The following is an 18,750-nucleotide window of genomic DNA, read 5'->3' as shown; positions in this document are numbered from 1 at the left end:
ATGGTACTTGTTGTTACCCTGAATGCCCCTCGACATTAAGGCATCTATACTGGCCGCTCGACATTAAGGCATCTATACTGGCCGCTCGACATTAAGGGGATAAAACAAGGACTGGTTGGCTCAGAATCAGTATACTGTCTGAGTAGGATATACATGTTAAACTGTGGCATGGGATCTCGGTTATCTAGCATACAAAACCGGCATAAATCTGGACTAGTACCAGCAGCCACAAACACACATGTGCATGATAGGCGCTATATACATGCAATAATCTTGAATGTGACGTTAAACCCCATTTCACCTCACCGTGACATACTCAAATACTGTTCTAAGCATTAAACCCAACTCACTCACTCACTCCCTCTCACTGTGTTTGCCCAGGCTGATGAGTCGACAGAGGAGTACACCATCACAGAGAAGATAGCGCGGGAGTGTAGCAAGATGCTGGCAGAGGTAAGATCACCCCTCCTGTAGACATGGTAGATGCCTATAGTGTAGACTCTATACACCTAATATATACACACTGTTTCAAGCAAGGAACTTGCCTATCACTGATGGTACTAACAAAAATTAATTCTATTTCAAAATTAGCTTTTATCATCAAGGGCTGATCCAGCATTTTTTAAAGGGAGGGGTCCAAAATATCAAAATCCTCTCAGATAATTTTACCGCATTTGGTTTTATACATCCTCTGGATCCACCTAGGATCATTTAGTTTTGGCCATGAAATAGGTTTTTGTTTTTGTTTTTGTTTTGAAATATGATATGTAGTTGGGTAAAAAGATCTTCACATAGAATGTTATTGCCTCATGATAACTTTAAACTGACAAGACATTGCATTGACTTGTGTATATTATAGCGATTTCTTTAAGAAGTCAGAGATGTGATTTCATGAGTCAGTGACTCATTTAATATAATTAAGATCATTTTAAAATTCTAATTAACATGTGAGTAGCCTTCATAAGAATGATGGATTAGTTTGATGTTAATTTCGCTATGCTGGATGCATCACAAAGGGCATTGTGTGCATCTTGCTTGTACTTATCAATAGTGTGATCATCTTTCTTTGACTTGTTACTTTAGTGTAACACTCTAACTGCATGCTGATTGGTCGTTACTTTAGTGTTTCATTGTCTGTCTGACAGGGGGACTCCTGTTACAGCGGTCTGTTTGCATGATCTCACTTCAAGATGATTTCCATTTCAGCATTAAAAATAACTAACTAGTCTTTGTGTTTATTTTTCTGAAGACACAATCATTGATAGTATTATATGTCAGCTATACAGTGAAACCCTGTTAAAAACTGAAATCATCAGGGTGTTTTAAGGCGCATTAGATGCCATCCTGAAATTTAATCTGGGGCCCGTTCTACAAAGGGATCTTTTGATACTCGTTATGCTAAGATGTTCGTAACTCCCATATTGCCTTACGATACTCATTATGCTAAGATGTTTGTAACTCCCATATTGCCTTACGATACTCATTATGCAAAGATGTTTGTAACTCCCATATTGCCTTACGATACTCATTATGCTAAGATGTTCGTAACTCCCATATTGCCTTACGATACTCATTATGCTAAGATGTTTGTAACTCCCATATTGCCTTACGATACTCATTATGCTAAGATGTTTGTAACTCCCATATTGCCTTACCATACTCGTTATGATAAGATGTTCGTAACTCCCATATTGCCTTACGATACTCATTATGCTAAGATGTTTGTAACTCCCATATTGCCTTACGATACTCATTGTGCGTAACTCCCATAAGTGCGATTCACATTGTGCTAAGATGATCATAGCGCCCATATATACTAGCCGTTGTGCTAAGACGATCATAGCTCCCATATATACTAGCTGTTGTGCTAAGATGACCATAGCTCCCATATATACTAGCCGTTGTGCTAAGATGATCATAGTGCCCATATATACTAGCTGTTGTGCTAAGATGACCATATCTCCCATGTATACTAGCCGTTGTGCTAAGATGATCATAGCTCCCATATATACTAGCTGTTGTGCTAAGATGATTATAGCTCCCATATATACTAGCCGTTGTGCTAAGATGATCATAGCTCCCATATATACTAGCCATTGTGCTAAGATGATCATAGATACCATATATACTAGATGTTGTGATAAGATGATCATAGCTCCCATATATACTAGCTGTTGTGATAAGATGATCCTAGTGCCCATATATACTAGCTGTTGTGATAAGATGATCCTAGTGCCCATATATACTAGCTGTTGTGATAAGATGATCATAGTGCCCATATATACTAGCTGTTGTGATAAGATGATCATAGTGCCCATATATACTAGCCGTTGTGATAAGATGATCATAGCTCCCATATATACTAGATGTTGTGATAAGATGATCATAGCTCCCATATATACTAGCCGTTGTGATAAGATGATCCTAGTGCCCATATATACTAGCTGTTGTGATAAGATGATCCTAGTGCCCATATATACTAGCTGTTGTGATAAGATGATCATAGCTCCCATATATACTAGCCGTTGTGCTAAGATGATCATAGATACCATATATACTTGATGTTGTGATAAGATGATCATAGCTCCCATATATACTAGCCGTTGTGATAAGATGATCCTAGTGCCCATATATACTAGCTGTTGTGATAAGATGATCCTAGTGCCCATATATACTAGCTGTTGTGATAAGATGATCATAGTGCCCATATATACTAGCCGTTGTGCTAAGATGATCATAGCTCCCATATATACTAGCTGTTGTGCTACGATGATCATAGCTCCCATATATACTAGCTGTTGTGCTAAGATGATCATAGTGCCCATATATACTAGCTGTTGTGATAAGATGATCATAGATCCCATATATACTAGCTGTTGTGATAAGATGATCATAGCTCCCATATATACTAGCTGTTGTGATAAGATGATCATAGTGCCCATATATACTAGCTGTTGTGATAAGATGATCATAGTGCCCATATATACTAGCCGTTGTGCTAAGATGATCATAGCTCCCATATATACTAGCTGTTGTGCTAAGATGATCATAGCTCCCATATATACTAGCTGTTGTGCTAAGATGATCATAGTGCCCATATATACTAGCCGTTGTGATAAGATGATCATAGTGCCCATATATACTAGCCGTTGTGCTAAGATGATCATAGCTCCCATATATACTAGCTGTTGTGCTAAGATGATCATAGTGCCCATATATACTAGCTGTTGTGCTAAGATGATCATAGCTCCCATATATACTAGCTGTTGTGATAAGATGATCATAGCTCCCATATATACTAGCCGTTGTGCTACGATGATCATAGCTCCCATATATACTAGCCGTTGTGCTAAGATGATCATAGCTCCCATATATACTAGCCGTTGTGCTACGATGATCATAGCTCCCATATATACTAGCCGTTGTGCTAAGATGATCATAGCTCCCATATATACTAGCCGTTGTGCTAAGATGATCATAGCTCCCATATATACTAGCCGTTGTGCTACGATGATCATAGCTCCCATATATACTAGCCGTTGTGCTACGATGATCATAGCTCCCATATATACTAGCCGTTGTGCTAAGATGATCATAGCTCCCATATATACTAGCCGTTGTGCTACGATGATCATAGCTCCCATATATACTAGCCGTTGTGCTAAGATGATCATAGCTCCCATATATACTAGCCGTTGTGCTAAGATGGCTTTGAGGAACGGGTCCAGGGTGATGTGATCTTTGCTTGTAAATCCTGGATCAATGGGGAGTTGCTGTATTTCTGTATGATCTTGCAAGGAATTTTTTTGGCAGTCACATGAATTACCGGTCCATGCCTAATTTTACCGGTATAAAACTGGTAATTACCGGTAAATGGGAACACAAGTTACCTCGTATTATTATATCATTAATCATGTTCAATTAACATGTTTGATGTTATTTCCTTTTAGAGTTAGACTGCATTTTGTTCGAGTTCTGATATGCTTCTTGACTCAGCTTAACATTTTGCATGCTGAATGAACATAGTCAGGGGTCGTTTGACTGCCGGAGCATCGACCATGTTGACTGACATTAATACTTTGACTTGTGCATGATGTTCTGATGTTTGTGCATGATGTTGATTTCTTGTAGGAGGTTAACAAACTGCAGTTTGAGCTTGAATGGCGGGAGACATCGTTCATGGACAGCCAGCAGACATGGGCTGTTCGCTTTGATAGGTAACCCACGTGTCTTGCGTGTCGGGGAACATCCTTGCTTTGGTGTTTTTGCTTGGTAGATAGTAAATTTTTTTTACTTCATTTTCATTTTTCTGAAACATATCTGATACGGTTTTATGTTATTGTGCTGCTGGGAAACACATGGCTAGATTTAAGAATATGCAATGTATGTTTATCTCCCCCCCCCCCCCCCCCCCACACACACACACACACACCACACACACACACACACACACCTTCAAAAGACTTCAAATTTTGAACCACCTCCGTTTATAGTCCTGGATCTACATTTGTATCATCAGTAATTGCAGCAGGTACCAACTCACTCACCTGATAAGGCACCTTGACTTAAACCCTGTGAAGATCTGTGTTACAATAGGTCTCCAGCAACCGTTGCTTGCTGTAACAGGTGACTATGCTTGTCGTAACAGGTGACTATGCTTGCCGTATCAGGCGACTAACAGGATCAGGTGGTCAGGCTCGCTGACTTGATTGATGCATGTCATCGTATCCCAATTGCGTGGATCGATGCTCACAATGTCAGTCACTGGATTGTCTGGTCCAGGCTTGATTATTTACTGACCGCCATCATACAGCTGGAATATTGCTGAGTGTGCCAATAAACAAATAAACAAGCACGCAAACCAACCTTGACTTAGAATGGAGTAGGGGGGCACGGGTGGCCCAGTCGTCTAAGGCGCCGCGATTCGCTGTGCAGAGTTGCATCCCTTAGGCACGCCAGAAACCTATGATTGTGGGTTCGAATCCTGGTTTGCCCCGATTATGTTTCTAGGTTTGTCAGCACCATACCCGTGCTCGTGGGTTTCACCGAAGTGGTAAACGTCTGAGACCTGCATCACTTCGAGCTTTCCTCCCAGATTAAGCTGACACGCCGTGATATAACTGGAATACTGTTAAAAGCGGCATAAAACCCAACTCACTCACTCACTCACTCAGGGTGGTCCATCTACAGCACTGTATCACAGACAGACTTGTAAACCATGAATATTCCGTTTTGTATTGCGCACGATGCATGTTTAGTGTAGACAACAGCATACTGTATGTTCAAATCACTGTGTTGGCCATCTTGTTAGAGTACAGTGGAATCTGTCCGAATGAGACTTCTTTGGGACTGAATGTAATGCTCTTCAGACAAGGTCACGATTCGTGAGATTATAGGAGACAAGAAATAGGAAATAAGAATAAGGTTAAAAGAAGTATTATTTATCAAAGTATACTACTTGGCTTTTGATAGGGATACAGGTATATACATTACCATATTCGACGTAATATTAAGTGCCCACTGTGATAATTGCTAATATATTGGCTAGTGAACAATCCCAATTAGTACCCCTTCCGATTGATCAATGTTCACAAGACTTATTTATTCGTGTATAATATGCACTCGTGTGTTATATGCACCCTGGAAAATATAACTGTCGTGTCTGATACGCACATACTTTTCTTTTGTATCATTTCAGGCTGTCAGCATAAACTACAAAATTTACGATCTTTCAACAATGTTTTTTCTCTCTCACCAAAATTATATTCTAATAAGAGCCCCCTATTTCTAATTTTGAGAGCGACCCGGGCGCTTAACATGTCGAATACGGTATATATTATTTCAAAACAAAGAACATCAAGTAAGGATAAGATTTGTGGACAGACAACTTCTTTATTACAACTAGGAGCGACATTATCAAGTACTTCAACTTCTAAATGCCTCTCAAAGAAATTACGAAGAACATCAGTTAAGGGAATGTTTATGTTCTTAATCTTAATGATGTTGAAAATTACTCATTTCCAAGACAATATTGAATACTATTTGTTTGACAACTTCTTCCAGTGATTAGTCATGTTGTTGGTGCCTGAAAAATCAGGATGTCCCTATAACAAGTGGAGTGGTATATGTTCAGGTCTGTAATTTGGGATCTGGTATTGTCAGGAACCCGGATTAGTCTGTGTCCAGTTTGGACAGGTTCCACTGTACAAATGGTAAATGAAGCCTACAGTCAGATTGCTTGTCACGTGTCAGATATGTGTGATGCCACAATCGAACTTGGCTTTTTGTCTCTCCTTGCTGGTGATGTACTTAGCATGTTTAGAATGCACTGTTTATAATCAGCCTCAGAAAGTCATGTTTTCATGAGACTAGTCCAGAGGACTTGCTGTAAAAGGTGACAATGCTTGTCATAAGAGGCGACTAATGGGTTCGGATGGTCAGACTCGCTGACTTGGTTGATGCATGTCATTGTATTGTGTGGATCGATGCTCATGATGTCAATCACTGGAATGTCTGGTCCAGACTTGATTATTTACAGTCTGCTGTCATATAGCTGGAATATTGCTGAGTGCGGCGTTAAACAACAAACAAACAAAACAGTTCAATGTGTAGCAAAATTGAAGCATTGAGAACCAGTTCAGAATGCTACTAGTCAGTGAGGACTACGATCATTGGATGTTTACTTGTCCTCAGCAAAGTTTAGTAGTCTCGGGCTAGCAGGCAAGCATGAAATTGGAAATTGGAATTTGGGGCACCTTGTTTTGCATGGTTCACACAGATCCTTGTATTAGTGTTACAGTTACCTGAGAAAAGTATGTAAAATATATGGGGGCTTGCTCCTTGCTTTCATGTGAAGAACTGGATCTCTGGCTGATATTGTTCTCGTGTTTCACATACAAAATATTTGGTTGTTTATTAGAATAAAAGGAAATTTGGGAAATGTTAGCCTACCCAATTATTGGCAAATGTTCGTGAAATTGTTTAACCATGGAACCATCAAACCAAAGAGCATAACCAAGATAGGAAACTCCTTTTTTTTAAAAATTGTAGGTGTTTTTTAGTCTGCAAGAATATTTTGGTGTTTGGGAAAAGAAAACGATGAATAATACACTGGAAACTGGCATCCATTAATTACAGTGCATTTCCTGATAATGTCTGGTCTCAATGGTCAAGTAATGAATAAATAGGAAAAGAAATATATTATGTCGTAATTATGGTAATATATCTTGTCGTATGATCAACATAATGTTTCATCTTGTTACTGATTGATAATGTGAAGATTAATGTGTTTCCCAGCTTTGACCTGTAGCTAGCTCCCTGCAGGTGCCTTTCTATATCTGTGGGGTTGCTTGTGGTGGTTGGTGATTGTCTGTCTGTGTGGTGCAGGATAGCGCGCTCGACCTGGCCGGGGACCTGTCGGGGGACCTGTCGGGGGACCTGTCTGCAGGTGGCGGTGATGTAGAGGAGGGGGAGAGGCCCCCCCATGAACTACTGTGGGATGATGAGGCACTCTTACAGAGGTAAACCATGACTGGCAGATGATGAAGTGGTTCAGCATCACCAAGGAATGATGGTTGCTTGTTTTATTTCATTTTTCAAGGTGTTCAGGTTTTCTTGCATCAATTTCATGCTCATTTTGAGATTTATTATTTATTATTATTAATTGGTTTGTATAGCCTCAAACCCATATTAGGAAAATATATTGTATTATCTAGGGCTGGCTAGAAAGATCGATAATCGGAATCATCGTCAATGGAAAGAAATATTAACAATTATATAATATATAGTATAAAGATTATGTAATTGATCATATCTTACATGAACAATTGTGATGAAATAAAGTTTAAATTTACTGAAACAGACCAGTTATTGTCAATCATGTCAATTGCCAAAGACGGTAAGCAACTGTTTTTGTTATAACTTAAATGTCCACAGACTGATCCATGCATAAAGGTGTCACCACTCACCAGTGGCATGAAGTGTGTTGATTTCTTTTGGACTTTTTTGCATATTTGCTCAAAGTTTCTTCTCCGATATTTATCCATAATTGATAAATATCTAGTTAACAATTATCGATCTCTATGATCTATATCGACAGCCAGCCAGCCCTAGTATTATCCCTAGGGGGCTGTGACTGAAATTTGAGTGTACACTGATCCATAATAAGAAAGTAGTGCCATTGGTGCTCATTTGGTGACTAAAACCTGACCCATTGTAAATGGATGTATTACTGTAGTACAGAAGTGGATTGTATTGAAAAAAACTGTAAAGTTATTAGTTATGGTTACAAAAAGTTCATGGAATTGATTTGATAATTGTATTCATATGTCATAATTCTGACTTTTGACAAATAGCTGCACAATGAAAATCATTACTTATTGTTATAATAAATATTCCTGCTGATAATGGCTCTGTTTTATATTGCTTCTTGCAAGTGTCAGATTTTTGTGTTATTGTCCGAAAGGGACATACTAACCATAAAATAAGGTCTTATTGCATAATGGACTCGGTAAAATAAAAAACAGAAGAAAGATTTACCTTCTGCAAAGCACAGGGGTAATAGATCCCCCTCCACAAACTATGTTTTAATGCACCAGTACTCCTGGCTGTTTACCCCAATGACCTGGTCTTATTAAGTGATGACCGTTTCTAGTATTATGGGGTACAACGGCGGGGTGACAGGTGTTCTGTGTCTGACAGTGAAGTGCTGACTGCCATGTGCTGTGTTGCAGGGTTTGCCAGGAGAACGGTCTCCTCATGTCTACACTTGAAGCAAGGTCTGAGGAGCTACGCAGAGCTAACTGTCAAAAGATGGGTATGTTGAAGTTCAAACCAAAATTGACCCAAGTTTCTTATTAGGTAATATTTCTGCTGTCTGGATTCTGGGGGTGAGTGAAGTTTGTCAGGCTGGTCCAGAGCCTTGTTCCTTGCTACGACTCTCCTGTCTGGGTTGAAGGATGTGTGACTGTTTGTCAGGCTGGTCCAGATTCTTGTTCCTTGCTATGACTCTCCTGTCTGGGTTGAAGGATGTGTGACTGTTTGTCAGGCTGGTCCAGAGCCTTGTTCCTTGCTATGACTCTCTTGTCTGGGTTGAAGGATGTGTGACTGTTTGTCAGGCTGGTCCAGAGCCTTGTTCCTTGCTATGACTCTCCTGTCTGGGTTGAAGGATGTGTGACTGTTTGTCAGGCTGGTCCAGAGCCTTGTTCCTTGCTATGACTCTCTTGTCTGGGTTGAAGGATGTGTGACTGTTTGTCAGGCTGGTCCAGAGCCTTGTTCCTTGCTACGACTCTCCCGTCTGGTCTGAAGGATGTGTGACTGTTAGTGACTTTGTGGAACGAGGACCTTGTGGACATAATGGTGACTGGTAGAAGTCAGGAGACCACGAGGGGAAGTCACATGCCAATGGTCACCTAGATGATTGATGTCACTGGGGGCATGGGTGGCCCAGTCGTCTAAGGCGTGGCAATTTGCTGTGCAGAGGCTTTCCTCCCACATCAAGTGACACGCTGTGATATAACTGGAATACTGTTAAAAGTGGCGTTAAACCCTACTCAATCTGCATGCCGTGATATAACTTGAATACCGTTCAAAGTGGCGTTAAACCAAACTCTTTCACTGACTGGTTTATTAGCAAAGGGCTGCATAGGATGGCATTTCAGTGATAGTGTACCAGGTTACGAGTGTTTGAGCTGCAGGACTTAACCGTGAGTCATGTTTCAGCTCTGGCGCGCGAGAGAGACGAGTTGCTGGCCCTGCTGGACGTGAAGGAGAAGCTGAAGTACGAGAGGACGAGGAGCACTGCTTCGGACGAAGACTACGGCACATACTCATCTGCAGAGGTGAGCTAGTGTGACCTTGACAGGCAATAAATAAACACAGTGTACCAACACCAGTGGCGAGTGCGGGTTAGAATTGGGTCTCTAGCAACCTAACAGTCGTAGGAGGCGACTTAATGGACCGGGTGACTTGTGTGACAACTTACCCTGATGGTGTGGATCGTTGCTCACAATATCAATCCCTGGAGTACTTGCAAGCGTCCCTCTCACTGGAAACCTGTGAAGATCTGGGGTAGAATAGGTCTTCAGCAACCCATGCTTGCTGTAACAGACGACTGTGCTTGTTGTAAGAGGCGACTAACGGGATTGGGTGGTCAGGCTCCCTGACTTGGTTGATGCATGTTGTTGTATCCCAATTGCGTGGATCGATGCTCATGATGTCAATCACTGGATTGTCTGGTCCAGACTCGATTAATTACCGTCTGCTGTCATATAGCTGGAATACTGCTGAGTGCGGCGGTAAACAACAACACACCCACATGCACACAATATAATGCAATACTGTTTGTGACCTGGGAAGATCCAGGTTAGAATTGGTCTTCAACAACCCATGCTTGTCATAAGAGGTTACTAATGGGGTGGGGAGGTCAGGCTCATTGACAACTGAGTAGATCGATGCTCATGATGTCAACCACTGGATTGTCTGGTCCAGACTTGATTATATAGAGATGGCCTCCATATAGGCAAAATATTGCTGAGTGCAGCATTCAACAACAAACAAGCAAACATGTTATTGTATATATCACAACTTTGATGTGATGGAGATATTGTCTGCTACACAGCAGCGAAACACCAATGCAGAGTTCATTCTTAGCAACACTATTCATGCATTATTTTTTTAAGATACTTCTCACTGAAGAAATATTTTGCTTGTTTTGATTTCTGTCTCATTAAGTGAAAGTCATGCTGTAATGACATGCCTACAAAATTCTGTAAGATTGTTTGATTAAAATGTAAATTGTTTTTAACTGAAAATGACCGCCTAGGTCATATGAGGTCAAGGCCACCAGTGTCAAGGTGAAGGTAAGTCGTGAAGTAATTGTGCCACTATTACTACAATGCATTCTCCTCCTCCCCAGCTGGCAGTGTTGGGGGCGTGTCAGTGCCGGGGGACCAAGACGGAGCCATGTGGGTGTGCCCACGCTGCAGCCAACCTACGCAGAGACACCATCAGGCTCAGGGAGGAGGTAACTGATGGATTGATGCTTGTTTATATCAACTGTTAAAGTCTGTCTCATTGTGAGGGATGGGTTGTCTGAGGGCTGGAAGGGTAGGTACACAAAGTCTCAGACTCGGACGGGTACCTCGGATCAAGTGAGCCCATAGTAGAACCCCAGTACCCACAAGTGGTTTGTCATGTGATATATCATTTGATGACAATGACAATAAAACTCAATGGTTACACTAACAGGGATTATCAAGACCTACTGAGAAGACGATATTCGTTTTCTTCAAATGTCAGTAAAAATTTCAAAAAGGGAACTAGAAATTTCCTATTTCATCTTAATACATGTTCAGTAATAACTTATTTGATGACTGCATTTCACTGATAGCAGGACCAGTGAAGTAGAAGAGACTTAATGCTTATATTTTCATTATTGTATTGAATGCAAGGATAAAGTCCTTCTGAAATTCACCCCCCAAAATACTAGAATCTGTACTTTACAAAGAAAGTGTTGTCCCAAATATAACATTTGTTACATTTGACCATTTTCTCAATGGCATTGTGTGTTCATAAGAGAATATGACCAATTTGCCTTCCAAGGACACTTAGAGCCTAGATTCTTGCCTTTCCATATTTGCCTTCCTAGATAAATTCCTGCAAGCATTGCCTTGTGGCATAAATGTTAAATAAGTGCCGATATATTTATTACATGTGTATGTTCTGGAATATGAATACATGAGCACACACATCTCCAGTGTTTGTTGTCCTGCTGCAGATTGAGCTGTACAAGCACCGGAGGGATGAAGCGTATCTCACCGTCGATGCATACAGAAAGGCGTTTGAGGAACAGCTCAACAGGAACAAGTTCCTCACCCTGAAAATGTCGGAACTCACAATACCTGCCTCCTCCAAAACTGTCAAGGCCAAGGCAGCTATTAAGTGGCTCATCAGCGTCCTCAATGATGGTAATATATCTCTCTCGTTCTCAATAGTATACGGGGGCACGGGTGGCCCAGTCATCTCAGGCGCCGGGATTCGCTGTGCAGAGTTGCGTCCCTTAGGCATGCCAGAAACCTATGATTGTGGGTTCGAATCCCGGTTCGCCCCGATTATGTTTCTAGGTTTGTCAGCACCATACCCGTGCTCTTGGGTTTCACCGAAGTGGTAAACGTCTGATTCCTGCATCACTTGGGGCTTTCCTCCCACATTAAGCTGACACGCCGCAAAATAACTGGAATACTGTTAAAAGCGGCGTTAAACCCAACTCACTCACTCACTCACTCACTCACTCACTCACTCACTCACTCACTCACTGAATAGTATACCCATGGTGCCCTGGTCAGAATAGGTTTCAACTTCCTCATTGCTGGTAACATCCTCAGCGGTGTAGAGGATGGAGCGTCTGCCCCAAGAGCAGGAGGTCAATTCTTTATTTCTGCTTGTCTTTTGTTGATTTATCTTTTTGTAATTTTTAGTTTTTGGGTTAGTTTTGAGTTGTACATAATTTATGGTATGTCTATTGAATATGTGTTCCCCAATCTCTGTTGAGGTGTGTTGTCTCAGTTACTGTATATTTTTGTCTTTTCCATGGAAGCGAAATGAGCTGTATGGTTTTGTCGTTTGCATGGAAATGAATTAAATGCTAGAATCTGACTTTCTGTCTGTTTTGAATAAGATGATAAAGTGATTTTCCTGATGCTGCTTGTTTGTGTTTCAGATGACCTTCACATGTCAATTCCACACCATGGCCTACCCAACGGCCCTCTCTCCAGCATCAACACAACACTCATGACACCCCAAGAACTGATCACACTGCTCTCTGAAATGGTAAGTCTCTCTGCACCATCAATACACAGGATTTTACCAAGCTGCTCTGTGAAAGTCTTATAAGATATAAGAAGGGCCCTCACCAATTCGGTCATCAAGGGTACTGTGGTAAAATATGCCAATGATTGTAAGCAAATGGCTGTTTGGCAAGTGGATACTGTTTACAGCCATGTACCAGGACTATGATCCCTGTTGCCAGGACTATGATCCCTGATGCCAGGACTATGATCTCTTGTGCCAGGACTATGATCCCTGGTGCCAGGACTGCGATCCCTGATGCCAAGACTATGATCTCTTGTGCGAGGACTATGATCCCTGTTGCCAGGACTATGATCCCTGATGCCAGGATGATGTTCCCTGTTGCCAGGACTATGATCCCTGATGCCAGGATTATGATCTCTTGTGCCAGGATTATGTTCCCTGTTGCCAGGACTATGATCTCTTGTGCCAGGACTATGATCTCTGATACCAGGGCTATGATCCCTGATGCCAGGACTATGATCTCTTGTGCCAGGACTATGATCTCTGATACCAGGGCTATGATCCCTGATGCCAGGACTATGATCTCTTGTGCCAGGACTATGATCCCTGATGCCAGGACTATGATCCCTGATACCAGGATTATGATCCCTGTTGCCAGGACTATGATCCCTGATGCCAGGATTATGATCTCTTGTGCCAGGACTATGATCTCTGATACCAGGGCTATGATCCCTGATGCCAGGACTATGATCTCTTGTGCCAGGACTATGATCTCTGATACCAGGACTATGATCCCTGATACCAGGACTATGATCCCTGATGCCAGGACTATGATCCCTGTTGTCAGGATTATGATCTCTTGTGCCAGGACTATGATCTCTGATACCAGGACTATGATCCCTGATGCCAGGACTATGATCCCTGATGCCAGGACTATGATCCCTGATGCCAGGATTATGTTCCCTGATACCAGGACTATGATCCCTATTGCCAGGACTTCGATCCCTGATGCCAGGGCTGCGATCCCTGATGCCAGGGCTATGATCTCTTGTGCCAGGACTATGATCCCTTTTGCCAGGACTATGATCCCTGATGCCAGGATTATATTCCCTGTTGCCAAGACAATGATCCCTGTTGCCAGAACTATGATCCCTGATGCCAGGATTATATTCCCTGTTGCCAGGACAATGATCCCTGTTGCCAGAACTATGATCCCTGATGCCAGGAATACTGCTGTAACATGGCAGATTGGGTGATATTGCTGTAACATGGCAGACTGGGGTGATATTGCTGTAACAAGGCAGACTCGGGTGATATTGCTGTAACATGGCAGACTGGGGTGATATTGCTGTAACATGGCAGACTGGGGTGATATTGCTGTAACATGGCAGACTGGGTTGATATAGCTGCAACATGGCAGACTGGGGTGATATTGCTGTAACATGGCAGACTGGGGTGATATTGCTGTAACAAGGCAGACTCGGGTGATATAGCTGTAACATGGCAGACTGGGTTGATATAGCTGTAACATGGCAGACTGGGGTGATATTGCTGTAACATGGCAGACTGGGGTGATATAGCTGTAACATGGCAGACTGGGGTGATATTGCTGTAACATGGCAGACTGGGGTGATATTGCTGTAACATGGCAGACTGGGGTGATATTGCTGTAACATGGCAGACTGGGTTGATATTGCTGTAACATGGCAGACTGGGGTGATATTGCTGTAACATGGCAGACTGGGGTGATATAGCTGTAACATGGCAGACTGGGGTGATATTGCTGTAACATGGCAGACTCGGGTGATATTGCTGTAACATGGCAGACTGGGGTGATATTGCTGTAACATGGCAGACTGGGGTAATATTGCTGTAACATGGAAGACATGCATGATATTGTCCACGATGTCCATACAGTCCACATTGTCCCTGCAGGTCCATGAGAAGTGTGAGGCTCTGGCTCACCAGAAACTGGCAGCACAGGTGTTGGCCAACAAGGTGGAGTCCCTGGAGAAACAGCTGCGTGCCATCAAGGAGGAGGACGTCTTCACGTGAAGCCACGCAGCCAGGTGGCCATCAAGGAGGAGGATGTCTTCACGTGAAGTCACGCAGCTAGGTGGCCATCAAGGAGGAGGACGTCTTCACGTGAAGCCACGCAGCAGGTGGCCATCAAGGATGAAGATGTTTTCACGTGAAGTCACGCAGCACAGATAAACCCCTTTCTCCTGTTTTGATCTCGCTTCATATTGAAATCCAGATAACTTACTTCATCAAGAATATATAACAGTGTATTTACATAATCTAAGGTTTTCCAGTGAGCACTTTGACTCAGGTGCAACACATGTACTTAACTGTGTCTGAACATTGTTCTACTGATTATACTAATATCTTTGACAGTTATGACCTGAAGAAAATCCATGTTTGTTAACAACACATATTTTTATACATACAACTGAGTATGTCCTGTTTTGAGGATGTATTTGGTGGATATCTAAAGTTCCTGAGATGGCCAGGTGGAACTGTTTGTTTGTAACCACAGCTCAATGAAAGCGTTTTTGAGATTTATTTATTAAAGATCTAGTACTGTCTTGTGACTGTGGTCATCCCTTTCGTATACATTGTATATTTGTAAATGGTTATGTGCCTTTAAGATATAGTTCTGACTGGGTTCTGTCTTGTGTTCAACTGCTGTTTCCTGTTGTAGTTTGACATGCTCATTTGTTAACATATCACACATAAAACCAGTTTATGCTGTCGAGTGGCTGGAGTTGTGGGACATTCTGTAGCTCACATGACATTTTGACATGTCACATAACAAATATTCTTTGAAAAACAAAATATTTTTCTGTTCAAAGGATGTACTGAGGGCTGGTGACAAATATGTATTTATAGCTATAACTTTCAAATACTACAGAGCTACAGATAAGCTGCGTATTTGCATAAAATACCCCCCAAAAATATTCAAAACCCAATTACTTTCAATTAACTTGCGTACAGAAATGCATGCATTAAATAAAAAACTCAAATGTATAAAAACAGCATGCATAAATACCCAATAAACCTTTTTCAGCATTTGTAAAATTTCCTAAACACAGTGACAATTATGGGCCAATTTACTTTCTGAGTCAAGCCTATAGTTAGAACCCTTATATACGTCTAAAACATTATTATATTTTTTTTTAAATGTCAAAATGTTAACTCATTTCGGGAAAAACCCAATAGAATAATGAATAGATGAGTGAAAAAATATTGGTTACCCAATGAAAAATGTAATAACCCAATTAAAATAAAAACCTTTGAGTAAAAACTCAATTGCTCAAAAAGTTGTCTGGAGCTCTGTTACTAATATTGGACACTTTTGCCTATTTGACATCTTTTCTGAAACCACTAAAGTACTGTTGGAAATGCTGGAAGAATGCACTTTTTTTCATTTAAATAATTATTGCAATTAACACAGAATTCTGTTGAAATATCTTACAACTTCTGTTTGATCTACCTCAGGTTTGAAGTATTTCATTGTTAATACCAGGTATATTCTATTTGCTATTTCATTGGAGAAAAAGTCAAAACAAAATATGAAACAGACTTTAGAAATATACGGGGCGTTGAATGCACAAATGATGGCGTTAGTAAGTCCACAACCTAAGGTTGATTTCTTTGCATGATTATAATGTGTAATAGGGGCGGGCCGGGTAGCCTAGTGGTTAAAGCGTTTGCTAGTCATGCCAAAGACCCAGGTTCGATTCCCGACATGGGTACAGTGAGTGAAGCCCATTTCTGGTGTCCTCGCCATGATATTGCTGGAATATTGCTAAAAGCGGCGTAAAACCATACTCACTTACTCACTCACTTTAGAAATATACAAAAGAGACCTCTTTCTGGTTATAATAATTTACATGTCATTACATATTGTGTTTACAAAAACAAGGAAATATCATGAAATGCTTGGGGCATCCAATGATGCTAAACATATGGTGCACAACGTGGCGTTGTCACCTGGGGTAACCTGTACACCTGTCACATGACATGCGCCAGCTGGTGAGAAATCACTTCTGGTTGTAGCTTGTTTCAAAGTACATGTCACAAATGTGATATTTTTTTCTAAGGTTATCATCATTTTATCTGTAAACATAAGTTTTGAGAATAATCAAAGTTACAAAAAAGGCTTAATTTGCCAAATTATCACTATTTTGACATATTATATTTTTAGCATTTCCTACAGTACTTTTAGCCTGCTCAATGCACAAATTGTATTGGCAATGGTATCATATATCGCCGTTGATAAGTCGACCCCGGCCTGTAGAAACTTTCAAAATTTATACTTCCGTACTCGACGTAATAAGTGCCCAGGGCGCTCTAAAAGTTAAAAATAGGGGGCTCATATTAGAATATTATTTTGGTGTAAAAAAATAGTTGAAAGATCGTAAATTTCGTGGTTTATGCTGACAGCCGGAAATGTTTATATACGACAGATATATTTTGCCTGAATTTAATTGCCCATAATTAAGAGACATATAACCCATGAGTGCGTATTATACACGAATAAATAAGTCTTGTGTACATTGATCAATTGGAAGGGGTTCTAATTGGGATTGTTCACTAGCATGTATATTAGTAAATATCGCTGTGGGTGCTTATTAGAGCAGGGCGGTTATTACATCGAATACAGTAATTGATGTTCGCCGTCTATACTGCAATCAGGAGTGGAGAACACCAGCAGAGCTTACAGAGTGTAAACATTTCAATACAAAGTGTTTTTGTCTTTGGTTTTTTTACTCAATGCTTCATTGCAAATGGCGCCATGTTGTTCACACAGTGCAAGCTAAGATAGCTGTCTGTAAAAATAAAGTGAAAAGAGGCATTTGGTTTGATCTTCAGACATTTTCCTGTAATTAAATAACAAATGGATTGTTTAAATTTACTAAACTTCGTTTACTTTAACTGTCAGCATTTGTATTTAAAATCTGACCCACGCCTTCTACGACAGTCGATAAAAGCAATAGGAATTAAAAATGCTCACAGAATTTTGATCCACTCTGCAGCCATAATGAAACTGACCATTAATCTTTACTCATAAATCATTGTGAACTTTGATATGCTGTACATGCAAAAAATGTTCTAATTACATTTATGTATAAAAATATTTTCATATGTGATGATTCTATGATGTCGGTGTGGCCATTCATCTACTTATGTGTTTTTGACATCGCTGTGTCCATGTGAAGGTGACATTTTGAACACTTGACTCAAGTACAGTATCTATAATTGGCCTACACAATTCACATATGACTTTTAACATTAATAAAAATATTTGGTCTGAATTATCACTAAGAAACAGCTTTTTTGCGTCAAGTCTTACCACATTTTGTGTGTGCCAAGTGTCTAACTCTAGGGCGAAGATGTAAAGGGTACTTGTTTTATTGGGTAATTATTCTCACAGTATATGTGGCGCCACCTTGAAGCTGGCTCTCGGTGACCATTGTGATGCCATCGTGATGACCGGAGATTGCAGGGTATTGTTGATTATATCTGGTCATGCCACATCTTCCTGAGGCAAGGGCATTAACTGACTGTAAAAGTCCAGTTTCCACCCTTGCCGGACTAGGTTGGAATTTCTGGGCTCGATCGTAGCGCCACCAGGTTATCTCCCTTCTATGTCCTCCTATTGACCTATCAGATTCCATCTCTCATATCACTTTCATTTTCTTTAGACAAAATGGTGGCGCCCAATGAAGACAATCTGATCGATAATCAAGACCTATATTGTTACAACATGGGTCTTATTTTGTGAAGTGCATCAAATCTTGTGAGCACCTTGATTAAAAACATGAAAAGATTTAGAAAATATCTGTTGATGGTACACATGCTTTGTAAATCCTGCAATCGTCTGAAATCTGCAAAGCAGTTTACAAACCGGATGTCGATTTCGTTATGCGATTT

At 40.8% G+C, this 18,750-nt stretch overlaps 1 protein-coding gene across 2 annotated transcripts in view; it reads left to right on the top strand.

The window, feature by feature from the left end:
• The window catches only part of LOC124128972 (coiled-coil domain-containing protein 125-like), a 34,681-nt gene extending 17,964 nt beyond the window's left edge, over positions 1-16,717 (top strand). Inside the window, exons 4-11 of one of the 2 annotated variants that reach the window (XM_048393586.1) lie at positions 382-453; positions 7,387-7,520; positions 8,733-8,815; positions 9,721-9,839; positions 10,916-11,023; positions 11,777-11,966; positions 12,719-12,828; positions 14,746-16,717. In XM_048393586.1, coding sequence (XP_048249543.1) covers positions 382-453; positions 7,387-7,520; positions 8,733-8,815; positions 9,721-9,839; positions 10,916-11,023; positions 11,777-11,966; positions 12,719-12,828; positions 14,746-14,865 — 936 coding nt within the window. In that variant the 3' untranslated portion in view covers positions 14,866-16,717. Of the gene's footprint in view, positions 1-381; positions 454-4,131; positions 4,218-7,386; positions 7,521-8,732; positions 8,816-9,720; positions 9,840-10,915; positions 11,024-11,776; positions 11,967-12,718; positions 12,829-14,745 lie in introns of both variants that reach the window. The other variant, XM_048393587.1, reaches the window with a different exon arrangement.
• The last annotated feature ends 2,033 nt before the right edge of the window (positions 16,718-18,750 follow it).

This window comes from Haliotis rufescens, unplaced genomic scaffold (assembly GCF_023055435.1).
Source record: "Haliotis rufescens isolate VD_foot unplaced genomic scaffold, xgHalRufe1.0.p SCAF_12, whole genome shotgun sequence".
Lineage (NCBI taxonomy): Eukaryota > Metazoa > Mollusca > Gastropoda > Lepetellida > Haliotidae > Haliotis > Haliotis rufescens.
The sequence above is the reverse complement of the archived record's forward strand: the minus strand, read 5'-3'. Positions and strand labels throughout refer to the sequence as shown.